This window comes from Hirundo rustica, chromosome 5 (assembly GCF_015227805.2).
Source record: "Hirundo rustica isolate bHirRus1 chromosome 5, bHirRus1.pri.v3, whole genome shotgun sequence".
Lineage (NCBI taxonomy): Eukaryota > Metazoa > Chordata > Aves > Passeriformes > Hirundinidae > Hirundo > Hirundo rustica.
Genome location: NC_053454.1, coordinates 8,849,065 through 8,867,242, shown reverse-complemented (window position 1 = coordinate 8,867,242; position 18,178 = coordinate 8,849,065). Strand labels below are relative to the sequence as shown.

Here is an 18,178-nt window from a genome sequence, read left to right as displayed (position 1 = left end):
CAGAACTCTATTGATTTGTTGGCCAACCCACCTTTGTCAGATACTTTACAAAAAAGAGTGCGAGGAACACAAGAACTTTCCTTGAAAAAGTCTATCAACGTAAACTTAAGAACAGTAAAAATCTTTTTTAAATTATGGTTTAGTATAAAATATCAGCAAAAACCTAACTGTAAAATGCTAGAGCACAATCTTTGGAGAAAAATAAAATGTACAATACTAGCATGATGTTTCCTTCTTCAAAGAGATAAATAAACTACCTCTTGATTTAAATCATGTACTTATATTCACCATAGTGGTGGTATCGTGGCCATGGTGATGATCTAAGAACATCAATAAAACAACCTCTGCAGGGAGAGTTAATACTTTTTATTAGTTCATATGAGAGGGTGGAAAAAGTTTGGGGCATGTTTAGATCTTCCTGTCTGATTTTCCCAGTATATTTGTTGGTCTAATATAAGCTATTATCTCCCTGTGTAAGCTTTGTCTGATTATTTAAATAAGTCACACAAAAACAGGTACCCACTTAAAAACTTCTTATTAAGTCAAATGAGCATTTTGGGGGGTTTGCCACCCACAGATGCCAAAGCTAATATCCAGCAGAGACATGTCATCCATTAGTATAAAAACCTCATACCAAAGAGATGCGCTGTATGCTTTCAAATAGCAGATGAAATGCAAAAAAGAAGTTGATTCAGTAGAATTAACAAAACAGAAAAAAAAAAAATCAAGCATTATTATCTATAATAACACCTAATGATACTACATTAATAATGGTTATAATTAAGACGGAACATTCTAACAAAACACTAATTTTTAAAAAGAATACATGATACATTCCAACTTTGAAAACATTACTCAACTCTAGAAACTTGATACAACAAATGTTGTTTATAATATACATGTAGCTTTAAGGTTTTCAAAACAGGATGTGAACAAGAAGAAAAGCTGCAACAGCCATCTTTTTTTGTCTTGAAATTTAGTTAAAAGAATTAAATCATCTTTAATTTTAAAAATATCTCTGCATTAAATAATTACTTGACAATACTTAAAGAATTTGACACTTGTTTCCCTAAGAGATTATGTCTCTCATTATACCACTCTGTCCTATTTTTAACCACAGAGAAGTGCAAAAAGTACAAGTACCAAAATGATTTTCAGGTAAAAACAGTTTTGAATGTTCTTCTTTGTGAGGACGAACCTAAATTTTTTGACTTCAAGAAAATACGGCAAGGTTCCCCCATTTTTACAGACTTCAAGAAAAATTAAAAGATGAGTAGAATGGGCTACAATTGAAAATGTTACCAAAACTGGTGATGAACAGAATTACTATTACTGTGTTTAAGGTAAATTTTTACATAGCTAGTGTTCTGCTGTCTGCAGTCTCACAGAGACACTTTTAATGTGTTTATAAATAAAACATATGTGTTTATAAACATCTTCTCCAGAACTGAATTGTGCAAGAGGATGAGAGTAGTGGCATTTACCTACAGGGAAGAAAAGCAGGAAGAAAGACAGGATCATGCCTTGTCATTAAGCCAAATATTAAATAATCATAAGGTCCTTTTAGCTTAAGTTACACCTTGAGAATATGAACCAGAAAACATGCTAAAAATTAAAATTGGTGCAAATCACAGAATGTTAACATGGTTATTAATGGACATTATTTCATAACAACAAATTATCCACATAGGAAAATTTATTTCTAGATAAAAGATAAATCTGTTCTTAATAAAACCATATTTCTTGTAATTTAATATAGAAAATTTTCCAAATACATTTCTTGTGAAAACAACGTAACTAAGGCCCATACTAGACATGCTCATTTTCTGAATTCAGTTCCAATTTAAAGAATAATTAATCACAATCAGCCCTGCTGTGAACAAGCACAATTTCCACAGTTCAGAAATAAAACTGTGCATCTTCTGTTCTGTGAGACATTTTCCCTACCACAATTATAGCACAACTGCATCATTAATTTTGTATTCTCATCCCATTTTGATCCGTGCATTTTTAAAATAATCTTGTATACAGTTTCTATTAGTAAAAACAGCACATAGACATTAAGCCTACAAACTTGTCTGTTTTTTCTGTGTATAATACAGCTTCTGCAGGTAAGAGGAAAATACTGAAGGAGGGGCAACTATACCATTAATTCTAATCTTACAGGAATTCTGTCTGTGCACATATAGCCAGATGTAATCTAACAAGTTAAAAGATAAAGTGACATTTTCTCATGAAATCATGTTTTTATTTATTAAAGTATGCATGAATATGCTGTATTCTTGGGACATATATTTTTAAAAATAATTAAATGACAAATTTCAAAGAAATCACGCCACCTTATGGCAGCAGTCAGCAACACTGACGGCTGATGTTTTGCACATTGTTCCTACTTCAACAAAAAAATTCAAATACAGCCTTTTTAGACCTGTAAGCAATGAACAGTGTTCAGCAAATGCCCATAAAGAAACTCCATGGTACCTACTTACACTGCTCAGTCTAGAAGATTAATTTGGATGCCAGCAGGAATCAATCCCACAAGCTCAGAGAAGCATAATAATGCCCAAATTTCATGTTTGGATTATTACCTTATCCATTCTGCTAAGATAACTGAAAAGAACACAAAAGCAAGCAAGTAGCCTATACAATGCATTCATGGTCATTATTCCAAAGGTGGAGTCTCTAAGAATTTCCTGCTATTGTTATTTCCTCTTCCACCAACCCTAAATAGATGGCCTGAAATAAACTAAACATGCACTAACAACATTGTGTTCTACACACATAGTGTAAGAGTACTTGGGACAAGTGCTGAAGCAGCAGTGTTGAAGTCTGAACCAAAATTAAAACACCTCAACACTGTTTTATTTTGACATATAAAGCTTTTGAAATTCTTCCCTGGAATGCTGTTTCTCCTGGTGGCCGGGATATCTAAGATATAGATAGATGAATCTCACAGCATGCTGAATTAAAAAAAAAAAAAAAAAAAAAATTTCAAAGTGAAAAGAAGTAGTTGAACAGAGAACAGTCTGCACCCACATAGCTACGTGTAGGAAGGGCATTCATCCTAATACAGATTTGAATACAGACCATTCCTTTGTCCAGTTCATATTGTGACCTGGAATGAAAGTTTTCCCTTCCAAAGTAACAGTAACAATGAGAACATCAGGACACAGATCAACTCTTAATCCCTCCTGTTGGTGCTCCTGTTTACATACACTCACAAATACCAACTAAAACGTAATGAGGGGGAAAAGAGGACTTTTTAGGCCATTAACTATTATATCTCTGAAATTAATGGAAAGTCCCAAGTACCTATTTTAATGAATATTTACGCCATGTGAAACAGCTCCAACAATAGAAATTACATTTTATTTTTGATGTTTAAAACACTCAAAACGTGAGACGCGCAAAAAACCTGCCTGAAATTTCAATCTGTAAGACTGTGGAGAGAACCATGTTTTTCCAGTTGCATGTGAACTGCTAGCACTAGACTCTTTGGTATTCTGAGAGAATTCGCTTTTACTGCAACCAGGAATTCTGTCAAAACTGGATACACATAACAGCAAACATTTTCAATTTAGAAGAATCGCCATTTTCTGATTAAGAAAGATGTAGTTAGATGGTTCCCAAACCATCTTTATCCAGAAGTTCTTGCTGGGTTTAAGTTATGCAGTTACTGTATTGAAGTTATGAGTGCAATGAAATTAAGAATTTTCCATAATTAGGAAAAAAAGAGAGACACAAAAGCTTCAGAGAACATGCAAATAGACCACTATGAAAAACAGAAAAATAGAAAAACGTCTGATAAATAAGTAATTACAGCTCCTACCTGCATTCCCTAATCATGCCAGGAGCTGCTCCATGTATCCTGCACCCTAAAAATCCCCTGCACTGAGTGAGCTCCCTTCTCCTTTAGTTCAGAGTCAGTGAAATGCCGTTCTTCCTACATTTTCCCACAGCAGAAAACTCAGTGTCTCCCTTCCTTCTCCCACCTCAAATGCTTTTTAAACACCTCCTTCCCATTTATAGGGCTCTGTGTGCCACATTCCCTCCCGTGCTGAAGGGCGGTGTGGTATGTATTCCGTGGCTCCTGTGCCAAGAGCCCTGCACAGGTTTTTGTCTCTCCCCAGACACCAGATTTCCTCCAAATAAGCATGGTAAAGGGGTAAGGGAAGAATCTCTGCATTCACCTTCACATCACTGCAGGTCAGGTTTTCCTGAGGAGGCACACTAGGAGTGAAGATACAGGGGAGCCATATTCCTACAGGTGGTTCCTACAGCAGAACAGGAGGATGGCTTTTGTTTCTTTGTTTTTACCAGAACCAATATGGTTTGGCCACTGAGACCCCAGACATCAGCTGATGTTACCCCATATGTAAAACAGCGTAATATTACACTTAAAAGCACCCAAAATCACCAGGGTTGATTAGGAATTCCCTTTATCTCAACTGCTGAACAAAAACCAGAATATTCCGAACATTAGATTTTTATCGTGATATATCATGATACGTTAATTTCTGAGATATTATGAACATTTTGATCAGCAAAAGTATATTGTTTGGATTTACACAGGACCAACTGTGATAGGAAAAATGAAGTCAGAACTCCCCACAGAAAGAATGGCCACTGCAGGCACCAATGTAACCTATTAAAGAAATATTGAAAAAGACAGGTTGGTACCTGAAATCTGTATTCCCCTCAAAAAATGATTATACTAATACATTACTAACTTTCTTTCAGCAATTATCAGCATTATCTACTGTAAGTTCTGTAAGACTCACTTCTAAATTTTAAGTGAAAGTTAATTACCTCAAGGTCATCCAGAGAGCGAGTAATACTAAATCGTTTAGATCTTCCAAATGATCTTCGAGCAGAAGAACGTGGGGGAGGAGCTGGATTTAATCCCATTGAATGTCCAAATTTTGCGCCCTAAACAAAACAGAAAATATACATTAATTTACTTTTTAAATTTTATTACATTGCTGATCATATTGAGATCTGAATTTTGAGGACATCTAACAGGACCACAACTTCAAAACAAGTTGGTCATTTGCCATGCCCCTGTAAAATCACATACTAAAGTTCATTAAAGTTGACTTTTCCAGTCTCAAGTCAAATATCTTAAACATTCAGCATTAATTTAGTGTATTTACATGAGTCATCAGTTAGGTTGCTAAAATGTACACATGATACATGTCAGTAATAAAAACAAGATGATCCTGGGTCTTTCCTGTCTTAACTGGAAACCATTTAGCTACAAAATATTTGTGTTTTCTATAGGAAATTTCCATCCTAAAAATCATCTCGCCCAGCTTCTCTTGGAACATTTCTCCACATTTTTAAAAATCTTACTTTCACTACTCTTTTTTTTAAAGCCTTGCTACTGCGAAGTCCAACTTTTTAAATCACACGGAACAAAATTGCAGGAACTTTTGTTCTGAGGAAAGCAACTCCCTCACTTGGATGGTCCATTATTAGAATTGGTGCTGCAGTAATTAAATCTAATGGTTTTCTCTTGTCCCCATAATCATACTCTTTCTCCCAAAAAGTCGCCAGATGCTGGTTAAGTTACTCAGCATGTACATATCAAGTTTATTCCAAATGGCAAAGTGTAAGCTTGAACCTAAAATTAGGCACATAGTCAGTGACTGGTGCTAAGCAGATGTACATAAACTCACTACATTAGAAAAGCTTGTGATTATGTGCCTGAAATTTTGGATTCCTTTCACTGTAACATTCAATGTGGAGAAAATTCCTCCCCGTCTACTGATGCATTTTTACTTTAGAAAATAAAAGACTTTAAATCAGAGCAAATTCCCCTCTTTCATGTGAGCATTTTTCTTCATTATAGTAAGCTTAAGAATGTATTTATTAGTACTTTTATAACTCTTCATTTGGCAGATTTGTAATATTTATTAAATTTTCTATCTGTGTTCGTTTCTTCCTTTGGGCAAGTTTCTGTGCTCTGAGTTTTGAAATATTTTTGTCTCCCTTTGATCACTCATTGCAAAGCCTATACACATCAAGTTAATCAAAAGAACAACCACAAATTTCACATCCTCACAGCTTCATGCCAACAAGCACTCATACAAAGCAGAGAAGAGCAGGCAGAGCACTGTACAGCCTCGGAGATGTCTGCCTGTTTGCTAATTCCCACGGAGACAAAACTGTTCTGTAGCAACTGGGCTCTGGCCATCACCAGTGTTCTCAACAGATTCTGTTTACACGCTCAAAGAATTGTCAAGACAAAACAGGAATCTGGATCCAAAGTATGCAGCAGGGTTCATCCCCTCAACAGTTGAGCGTCCAACTTCATTCAGTATTAAAAGTGATCCATTTTTCTATGAAATCTCTTTCCCTCCCAATTCTCAATTTACTAAGCATTTGGGTTTTATTGGCTGAGAAGTCAATTGGGCAGGTTCTGCCAAAGCAACCTGGAAACCTAGTAACTGGATATTAGCTTCCAAGGTTTTAAGAGAGCACTTTAAAACTGCAGTATAAACAAGGTGGCTTTTGCTAAATGATCAATTAAATGTGAAGAGAGGAAAATTGCTCTCTAGAAATGTTGACAAGCAACACCCAGTGGAATGAGGACAGTTCCTGTCTTTTTGAGCATCTTCCTGAGCAACTTTTAAAATCATCTGTCCATCCAGGCAGGTACTGCCGAGGTGGTTCACAGCAGCCTCATCCCTTACAGCCACACCAGCCTTTCCTGTCTGAGTGCAAAGCTCACACCTAATGCAGTAATCTGTGCCACACAGTGACCTGCACCTCAACCCCTGACTAAATTCTGCAGTATTGAATTCAGTGCTATTGCTGCACAGGAGATCAAAACATTAACATACATCCTGTATGAATGTTTCTGTTAGAACATGAATATACGTGTAAATCTACTCGATTTCACCACTAGTCCAGTATGACCACACTGTTGCTGTGATTTTTAAACTTTTTCATTTTTAATCCAAGAATTAGTGATAAAACTCTCAGACTACCAGCAACTCAGCAAATTAATGGCATCATTAGTGTGAGTACAATTGGTACTTTGAAACTAATGAAACAGTTACACGGCATGGATGCTTAATGATCTTTGCTGTGTTTCTTACAAGTAAATGCACGCCTGAGAGAACTTCATCTTTCATGGAAATAAAAGGGTAAAAGGAAAAAAAAAAGACTGTCAGTAGCAGACATAGCTATTCAGAATAACAAATACACTTGCACTTTTCATTCTATTTCATCCCCAATAAAGAATATAAATTGTCCAGCATTTATTTAAATAGTAGAGACTGCTTTATTTAAATAGTAGAGACTGCTATAAATGATTCTGGGAGATTAAGACAAGCATCTAGAGAATATGCACTCAAAATATTTTTGAAACAGTAACATTACGAATTGAAGGAAGGAGAACCAACTGCCCAAAGAGAAATCTAATTCGATTCCACCGAGAAGCAGATTCTAGATAAGATTAATTATCACCAGATGCCCCGTTTTGGAAGTAAACACTGCTTACCTATTTATGGTCAGAAGCATAACAAAGAGCAAGAGGGAGAGCGGACAAAAAACAGTTTTATATTGTGTAGTATTTTCTCTTAGAAAAGAGAAAGTAAATTAGTATCCAATCAAACTTTTTATTTATGGTTTTGATATTGTTATGCAACACTGACTATTGAGCCCTGAGTGGAACAGTAAAGATAAGAACAGGTTAAGAAAAAAGAGACCCTGGGAATAAAACAATGCTTAAGCAATGATTACAAAATACAAAAATGCACTGAGCTAACCATTTCCCCAACCCATCTGGATAACAACTGCAATTAAGAAAATATTTTCTACTGACAAAAATCTCTTCCTTGCTCTGAAAAATCAAATTAATCATCTAGGACATTAAGGAGGGCATTACTAAAAAAAAAAAAATCCAAAAGACTGCAATTCAGGAGTATTAAATTTCTTGGGAAGTCTCCCTTTTCATCTTTTCTTGACTCTATTCCAGACATACGGACCATGAAGGCAGACCTCCTTCTCCAGATCAATTATAAAAATGGCTGTGCACACATATATGCACACAAATAAGGAAAGAATCACGTATCTTACACAAACAGCACCATTTGGGCGAATATTTTTCATGGGACTCTGAAGAGCTGGAAATAAAAGCATCCATGACTTGAACAGAAAACAGCCATTGAAACTAGAGTGTACTAATCAGCACAGCTAAAGAAATCCACAGTATTTGAGCACAGAGAGATTGTTAGCGCAATGACTGATATTAATGTCATTTCTGCAGTCTGTTTGACATAAAGAAATCATCGTACTTGTAAAAGCCTTTATTACACTCTTAAATAGATATTAAAAACCACTAAATTATCCACAAACATTTTGGAACAATGCATGTAAGACCAAAAAAATGGCCAGGTTGGAGCAAACTGGTCCAGGGGGAGGTGTCCCTGCCCATGGCAGAGGGCTTAGAACAAGATGATTTTAAGGTCCCTTCTATCCCAAATCACTCTATGAAAAATATGCTGTTTCTTTCTCTATTAGCTGTTGAGCTAAAACACTGAAATTTGCTGCATGAACATTAGGCTGTACGGTTGTTTGGTTTTTTTTTTTTTAAATACAGATTACCTACAAGCCCTAGATCTGTTTTATTATCTTACCTTAAAGATTCTCTTCCAAAAACAGTGTTGCTAAATTTATGAAATTCTAAAAATATCTAAATAGTCAAGAAAAATCTAAGAAATTCGATCAGAGAACAGAATTAGAAACTAAAGTCTACCTGACATTTTACTAAGTGCCTTCACCTTAGAAATTTTAGGAATCCAGAAGCCAAAAGAAAAACAGAAATTTGTGAAAACAAGTTGATCAGTGAAAAGCATGTACTACAGCAATACATCTTCTCCTATTTGCAATGCAGATACTTGCCACCCTGCTACTACTATCTGTCATGGTGAGAGTATAAAAGAACATATCTCTAAAAGCCTTTATCCTGTTATGATTTGGCAGATGGAGAGGAAAAACAACAAAGGATTAAAGGAATTAAAGTGCTGATGCTCTAAAAAAATCCACTCCTTTTTCTACTCTTATAAAAAGTAAAACTTAGAATGGATTGAAATACCATTTATATGTGTAATTGTAAGAGAAAAAGGACAAATAATGGCATCTGCGTCCTTTATCGTTTTTAATAAATTATTAGATCATCCTTTTTTTTTTTTTTTTTTTTTTTAGGCAGGCAGGAAATGACAAGTGCAACTATGACAAGGAGAGCACTGAAAACAGGTCACCAGGGGAAGACTGATATAGCAGCACCTTGTGATCGTGTCCAAGTGAGAATGGTTTCTGTCTGAGAACAAGAATGGTGCACAAGAAAAGTACACACGAGAAAGTGGGAAACGTTGTACTTCATGTATTAGCAAGGCAGAGGGAGTGAAGAAGGGTGAGATACGTCAGACTGCAAATGGACAGAAAGAACAAAAAGGTTCCAATATAAGATGATTTGCACAACTCTAATTATTTAAAGATGGGACAAAAAAGGGCGGGCTCTTAAAAGTATTTTTAACTGATAAACAAGTTAGGCAGCAGTTCCATATAAGATTTTGGGCAGCTGTGGCAGCTTTAGGGTTTTGCATGTACCCCTGACCACTCCTGCAAGCTCACAAATTGCAGCAGGCAGTGCCCTCTTCTCCACTAACAGTAAACTAGAGTTTACAAAATGAAATAATCCTGTTTCTAACGCAGATCCACAGACAGTCATAGCACAGCTCATGGTAGTCATTGCCAACTCTGGCATGAGCACAACAGGAACTCTTTTAAGCTGGAACTGCCAAAGAAACACAAGGTGAAACTATGACAGCCAATATGTGACCGTAACGTGGAGCCTGAGTGCACAAAGTCGATGAAACCTGATCAATTATTCACAACACAAAGAAACCAAACACCTTCAGAAAACATCTTCAATTAGCTTAAAGGAATTCCCAGCTATAGCACGAGCTGTACCTTGCTCCTTCATAGTCCAGCAAATGCACCTACCGAGTATTTTAACTTTGTAACGGTTTATCAACAACCTGAAATTCCCGTTTCGTGCTAAATGATCTTTGTGCCTCTCTACATTTATTGTCTGGATATTACTAATAAATGTCCTCTCCTCTGGTACGAGTTTAAAAGCTGAAGGTGCAGGAAGGGGTTAGCAAGGAAGGAGACAGGCAGCTCTTGGAGTACAAGAGACTAAGGACGAGGGAAATTTTTGTTAGGAGTTCAGGCATCCCTGACAACGAAAAAAATACAGCGAGCTGGCAGCAAGAATCCAGAAAGGGGAGAAAAGGAGAAAGAAAAACTGTGAGGCTTTAGGCCAGCTTCCAGCAAATATACAACTTTTCACAGGAAACACGTTATAGTTTGTGAACTTGAGAGGAAACTAAAGGGACTAAATCTGATGGGACAGAGATTTTGTCTGCTCTGTAGAAGAGCAGCAAGAAGGAAAGGTAGAATATAAGAGGGAAAGCAAATCATAAATGTTTAAGAAGCACTGAAAAGCCTGATCATCTACTTTCATAGAACTATGCCTTCAAAACTGCTTCCCAACAAAAATTAATCTCATAAGATTTGAGTGAAATAGTTTTAAAAGTTTAAATGTTTGATTAAAAACGCATAAGAAAGTAATTAAATGTGATGAAAAAGTCCTAGGAGCTCTAAGACAAAAATGTCGTCACCACCGTACACTAATTTCCATAGAAAATATTTTTCCTCCTGTCTAGGTGGAACAAGCAGATTATCCTAGGTCCTGGCCATTTAAGAGAATACAAAAGGACCATGCTAGAACGGTCACACAGAACTGCCAGCTTTAATTTAAGGAGCTCAACAGAATTTGGTGCATTCTGTGCGTCACAGAACTTAATCATCCTAACTATAAAATCACCAAATTTTAATTTGTCCTATTTCCAGTTATTGAAGCTTTTAAACTCCCACTGTTTTTAGGTTTGATTCTGTGACTTTGTATGGTGAAGTGCGTAACTATTTGGAACCCAGACACGCTGACCATATAATTTGAAACTTCTGTGGATATTCAAACTTTGCTAAATTTAATCCTGGCTGTTGAGCCCCTCAGCAGAAGGGTCAGTCTGGACTGGCAGTTCATCTTTAAAAAGAATGCAGGTTTAAGACTTCAGAAAGAAAGTTCTTGATTCAGACCTTTCTGAAAAGGGATGGAAAACACGGACGCCACAGTAATGCAAATAAAGCACACAAAATCACAAAAAATAGCAAAAGGATCACAGAAAAACAGCAGCTGATGCAAATATTATTCTGCCATCCATATTAGTCTCTAATCCTGATCTGGAGTGCGTAGCTTTGTCTTCCTCTCTTGTCCACCCCTGTAACAGTGTCACCAAAACCTGGGGGTTATTTCAGTTGGCTTTAGGGTCTCCACACACTCCTACCCAAAGCACCAGGGCACAGCAGGTCCTGAGCCCCTCTGACCCCATCCCACCTGCCACCCAAAACTGGCAGGGAAGCTCAGAGTTCGTGGAAAAGGAATGGCTGTGGGGCCTGAGAACAGGAGAGATTGAGAGAGGGGATGTGTTGGGAGAGGACTTCTGGTATTTGGAAGGAGATGAAGCAGATGGAGCTGGGAACAGAGCTGGCTGTGGTCCTGTCCCCTGGCGTGGCACAGCAGCAGCCAGTCCTGGGGTACAGAGTCTGTGCTGACAGAGAGGGCTCCAGGCGCCATGGACAAAGCCAGAAGGAAGCGAACCCCTCAGGCTGCCCCGCACTTGTGCCATCACGGAGCGACCGAACCTCACAAAACCCCATCAGAGGAGAGAGGGTTAATTAGAAAAGGCCCGTCATCATTTAAACTTCACTGTCAGCTTTTCTGCAGGCTTTAATTACACTGCAGTTCCAGGGTGGGTTTGGTTTTTTGGGTTTTTGGTTTTTGATTGGGGTACAGCAGGATGACAGAGAATTCAGATGCTATGTTCAGCAGCGCTGATCAACATATTTGATGACTTTTAAGAATACTTCTTTACTGATTAGATGACAATGGCACATTTCACTCCCTTCTAACCATTACAATGGCATTTTAAATGCCTGTTTGGCCCATGATACAATGACGAATGTTGCAAAATTCCATATAAGATCTATATGGACTCCAGAAGAGAGAATGTCCTCACATGAACATCCAAGTAAATGAAATTTAATGCTTGTGTCCTGTACTAAGGATATTCCATACAAAACAGTGACCCATCTGCACTTCAGTACTATCCTAATCCCTTGTCAAGCAAAAAAAAACCAAAACAACCAAAAAATGTTGATAGTCTTTATGCATATGAAAAAGTAAGATCATTTTCTCAGTATAACTAGATAAAAGTACCTCCTCTAAGTTGGAAGCCTGGTAGTTGGAAATTGCAGAGGAACAGAAAGACCTTATTATACTAGGGGAAAATGTGAAGAAAAATACAAAAAAGGACATAACAACTAGTTTCAAACCACCTTGAACGTTAGGTAGGCATTAGCTGGGAACATTAATTCAGTATAGCCACATAATCAGTAACAATCAAAACTCTGACCAGGAACCACAATAAAAGAAAAAAAAAAGGGGGGAAAAAAAAGCTTATGAATACATTGTCTGTTCACAAATTTTTCTGCTTATAACTCTGGTAACACATCTCAAAAATAATATTACAGTAACCAGTTATATTACAATTATGAAAAAAATTTTGGACAGGATAAGACTAAGCTGACTTCTGATTGGAAAGTAGGTGATTGATGATTGAGTTTTAAAACAAAAATAATATCTCTAAGAGAAAGCAGAGAGAAAGACTGTTAGTATTTCTCAGGACAAATACTAGCAGGTATGAAAGGAAACTATACAGAAAGCAGAGTTATGTGTTTCCACACTATTAAACTGCAGAATACATTAAGCCAAGTCATATCAGGAATGCCAAAAGTACAAGTTCACATAAGTTTTAGCAATTCCATATTTATTTTTGTTAATTAAAGATCTTTATTCCATATGGCCCTATTTCTTGTCCAGTGAAAAACTGGTATTTTTCAACTCCTTTTTGCCTCTAAATCTTCTCAACTGCAAGGAATTCAGATCTTTCTTAGTACAGACAGTAACTTTATAACCTCCCATCTCAAAGCTTTAATGTTTAAACCATAAATATTAAGCCATTTTTCATTATTTCAATTCCTTCTGTGCTAATTATTTTATCCATGCCATTTTCTTTCTAGTACACAAATTTGAAATTAGGACATTTCACAAAGTCAGCATTGCTCTACAGACATTTACTGTCCACATTTTATCAAATTTCTTTTTCGAAAAAAAACCACAGCCAGCATTATTTGGGCTTTTTATACACTTTGAAGATCCTAAAACCATTTTAAAAATAATTTTAGAAGATTACAATCCATATGAAAAAGCTGCATGGAATTACTAAATATTTCATTGCTTTTCATTTTCTCTAAGCAAAAATCAGAGGACCTGTTTCCTATAGATGCCTCTCTGCAGATTAATTCACATCAGCACACTCTCAGATCTAGCTTGGTGTTTGGGATTTTTCTTGAGTTCTCTTTAAGGTATATAGGTAGACCTCAAATCAGATCAAAGCCTTTAAATCCAAAAATTGACGTTAAATTGTACTGCATGAGAATAGCAATCCAGCTGCCATTAATTCTGCTTTAAGAACAGCTGTGGTGGAACAATTTAAGCTAGTGAGCAAACAGAATTCTAAAGGAAAGGGAAAAAAACATGTAATTATACAACAAAAAAACAAATACGGGAACCACAAAGCTTTGCCAACATTGTCTCTGCATCTAAAATATCTGCTTTGCAGTTAGTTCACCATCCAGTTACCAACAGTAAAAAACTGCAATTCTTGGGTCTGAAACAAAGTACAGATTTTCACCACCAAAAAAAAAAAAAAAAATTAACTTGGACAGCATATCTTTTTCAGTAACACTTGCTTTGGAAACAAAGACAGCTCTGAATTAGTTACAGTTAAATTTTTGATCAAAACCAAGGAACAATAATAGTTGCCTGTGAACTAGATTAGCAAGGAAAGATGCCTTAGTGAACCCCATAGTACTGCTTGCCTATCTTCTCTCTCCCACATTTTTACTATATTTTCAGGAGCTTAAATTATGAAGGCTACCAAGCAGTTGATATATTTTATTGTTTTTTAAAAAAAAAATACACATGTGCAATACTATTGTCCAGTGAGTCTCATAAAGTAAGATTTTCTATTTTGTCTTCCCCTAAGATCTACAAATAGGATCCAACTACAAATTCAAGTTTTCATGAGCACAAACAATAATTTGATCAGGACAAAAGTATAACAATTGCAAAAAAGTAAAGGATTTCTAAAAGCCAATACCCAAAATTTTAAAAAGCTTTTTAGTTACATTTCAATAGATTTGGAATATTCAGTTGGAATAAACCTAGGAACCAAATGCTAGTTATCAGGCTCAGGTTGTAAAATCTCTTTTGATCTTCAATGTTATACTCAGTGCCACACTAGTAAAACAGACTTTCTTTTTCTAAAAAGAGAACGGTGAGAGGTCAATGCCTAAGATTCTGTCCTTATGGAGAGGGAACCCAGAAACTAAACTGACTGTTATGAAGCTTTCCAGTGGAAAAAGGAGTACTTTCCCAGTAAAATTTAATTTAAAACAGTAATGGGCAGACATATTCTTGGCCAGGCACTAGCCTGAAAACAGAGTGAGGCTTGAACAAAATCAAACGTATTTATATTAATTTAGTCTAGAGGGAAAGGAATGCTTCCCTGTTCAGCAATTTCTTAAGTCCCTTGCCAATTCTAACATCCCCTGATGTTTTCATATTGCTTATGGTGCTTTTCATTTGCGTCACCCAAAAATCACGCACAAGAGCGAGTAGGTAAGTGACTGGAACTTAGTGAGATGCTAAAGAAGGTGGAAAGAGCAATGCAACAGCAAAGGCAGGACAGTGCAACTGGAATTACAAACAAAAAAGCAGAAATTATTCCATTCTCTCTGAAACGGGAACCAGGCTCCTCATGTTGGTCTCACAGAGCTCGTGAGACCCCTACCCAGCACCAATCTTAGAGCAATTTAAAAGCTTCTTGTCACCAGAAATCTTCCTTAGCCGTTCTCAGATTGAAAGGCACCTTGCCTTCCGTGATTTGCCTTTTCAGTAAATTTTGGCAACATCATCAGGCCTCTCCCTGGTTGTTTTCATCTGAGACCCACGGAAGACACAGATAACACCAAAAAATTCTCACTAGGTGCTTCAACAGAAATCTGTTCCCGCGGCACTTTTAAAAAACACCAGAAATGTGAAGCTCAATACAGGGAACAATGTGAGAGGTGCACAGGGCCAGAGATATCTTCTAGTAAGTCTCAGTCAAAAGAGATGGACTAGAACCAAAATCTCCCTGATTTAGTTCTCCCCTTGCCATGCACAGAAACCTTTTTAAAAGGTTTTAGAAAACAAAAATATCCATCCATCATGAAAGTATGTCTTCAGTAATTTAGGGATCATTCAAAATTACAACATTTTAAAGACAACAAGAAACCCCATGCTATCCACTAACAAGAAAATTAGGCATTTTTAAATATTTTCTACTATTCCCATTTATATTGAATTCCAAATGCCTTATAGCAGAATAAGGAACATTATTTTAAAAATGGGTTTGCCAATTATCACAAAATTAATCACAATTCTAGTCTGTGAGCTGAAAACATCATCGCTAAAGGGAAAACAAAGCTCAAAAAATGTGTTTACTTGCTTGTAACCTGAGGTCTGAAATGCCATATCTATTCCTACTCACAAGACACGCTTCCCAAGGTCAGTTCTGAAAGTGCAATTTTAAATACATATGTTCACTAACACTTTCTCACATCTGCTCTTGCATGCTGTACAATTCACAAAGGTTTTGTAAGTGCAGCTATAAAATCTGGAAGTAGTTTATGCCCATCTTACCCCCCACTAGCATTATACAGTACAGCATATTTTTTGGAATTACATGCTGTGATCATCACTGTTTATCTGCACAGCAGCTCTGCTAGAGCAGAATTGCATCCAGGAACTCATGTGTAATGAAAATTCCAAGGAAGACAGTGTTTAATACGGAAATACAGAGTCCATCACAAGAATCTCTAGCTTTTCTCCCTCTAGTGGCTTCTGTATTCCCACTTATAGGATGTTTTACCTTCAGTATTGATGTAGAAGACAATTAAAAGCAATTTAAGTACTGTTCTGCCAAATGAAGACTTAGACTCAGCCACCAAGGCTGTAAAAATATGAACGTAATCCTGTGTGGCCACTTTATACACTTTATTCCGTGACTGGAATGAGTCTGAGCAAGCTGTGTAAAATAAGTCCTTACCACCTAAAAAGGTCACAGGGAGCTGAGAACATGTAATTTGCCAGAACACAGGAGCTAACCAACCTGAATAATGGTTTGGAATGGGCAATTTTACCTCGTCCCTTCAAAAAGAGTAATAAGAAAGTCTAAATTTCTCTCTTATGAAAATAAACTAGGGCTCTAAAATGCAAATACAGTTTTTCCCTGTTTCTGCAGCGCCTGAAGTACAGAGGTATGATCATCAGAAATGACATTCCCTCATTATTTTCATGAAAGATTTAAGATGAGAACATTGCACAACTTCATCTTTGTGAATTACTCCAAATAATCTATATGAGCTTTTTTCATCAGTTTCAGCAGCCTTCAATAATACTGAAAAATAAAATTAAAATGCAAAAGAGGGTCTGTAGCCTCAATGAAGAGATTAAATGCTAAAGACATGTAGGAACATTTTAAATGTGTCCTGCAAACAAATTTATTAATCAAAGAACAGAATGCCTATTTTAGTATCAGATAGACTTAAGAGGGAAGATTGAGATACTTAGTGCTGGTCTATGCTGATCTGAGTAGGTGAAATATTATTACTCTTTACCCACATATAGAGCATCTTTCATCCCAAAGGGTAAAATTTTCAATGAGATTTTAATTAGTATAATCTTGACTTCCGTGACATAAGTGTTTCTGAAAAATATCAAATCCATATTACTATCATGGAAAACACTGCAGACACAAATTTATTACAGAGAGCCCGAGGGAATTTCAGCAGCATCCAGTGCAGCACGTGGGACCAGCTCCCACCATGCACCTGCACCAGGCACTGCACATAGAGGTCTTTTCCTTGGCCCATCAGCAAAGAGATCTTGAAGCACACAGACTTCAGGGCAGCAGACAGAATTGAGTCTTAAGTCATTTGGGTGGGCAATGTTTACAAATGTAGTGTTTCTGTTTGGCTTCTGAAAGTGTGAATCAGCTTGTATTTAAGAACACTTGAAATTTAATTTTATTGTGGGGCTGGAAAACATTGCTGCCTGCTACAGGGTTCACCTTAAAATCACACTAGTGTATAACTATTATACATACTAGTTTATTTCTTTTTATTTTCAGTACAAAATATGTACACAAAAGTTGCTTGCTTTACAGCGCAGGGAAAGCAATAAAAATAATTTCTCTTCTCATACCAAACCCAAAATGTTTGAAGTTTTGTAGTCTAATCCTAATCCCCAAAAAGATTTTGTTTCTAACAGTATGAAACAACTAATGAACCTCTACTGTCGTCCACTTGATCAGTGGTTGTATATTTTTAAACAGGTGAGAAAAAAAACCACATTTTTTCAAAACAGATTTGGATAGCATGATGGACATCTGAAACAATCATGCAAGTAATACACAAAACTTTCACATAGAGTCTTTTGTATGCTTTTTGTGCTGGAAATAAAAGAAAAAAACAAGTAGTGTATGTAATAGTTATGCACTGGTGTATTGTTAAAGTGAACACTAATATAAGCATGCCATGACAAAGCTTCCTGAAGATTAATTCAGAGTATAGGATTCTGTCTTTCCCAGGAGTCAGCAAACATTTCAGATACAAAACTGCTGCTGATCCTTTCAGTATCAGAACAATGGCCTCCACTTTCTAGAATTCCAGTTATCAACAACAGACTCCCCTGAGATTAGTTCCCTCAACAGCAAAATGTGTGTGTCTCAAAGGATATGTAATCATGCTGAAAACTCTTCCCACACCATTTTTTAAGTCTCCTCGTTTTGTCTAATAGTAGACAAAACAAGAAGAAACAGTAATTTGGAAAAAAAGTTTTAATTACAGGCTCGCTAGCAGAATGTTAAATTTGTGA

At 36.5% G+C, this 18,178-nt stretch overlaps 1 protein-coding gene across 8 annotated transcripts in view; it reads right to left on the bottom strand.

Annotated features, from left to right (window-relative positions):
- The window catches only part of RGS12 (regulator of G protein signaling 12), an 85,805-nt gene that overhangs the window by 59,316 nt on the left and 8,311 nt on the right, over positions 1-18,178 (bottom strand). For all 8 annotated transcript variants that reach the window (XR_009207826.1, XR_009207825.1, XR_009207829.1 and 5 more), the window contains one exon: positions 4,810-4,929. Coding sequence is in view for 3 of the 8 variants with exons in the window: in XM_040064150.2 (XP_039920084.1) it covers positions 4,810-4,929 (120 nt within the window). In the remaining 5 variants the exon portion in view is untranslated. The remainder of the gene's footprint in view (positions 1-4,809; positions 4,930-18,178) is intronic.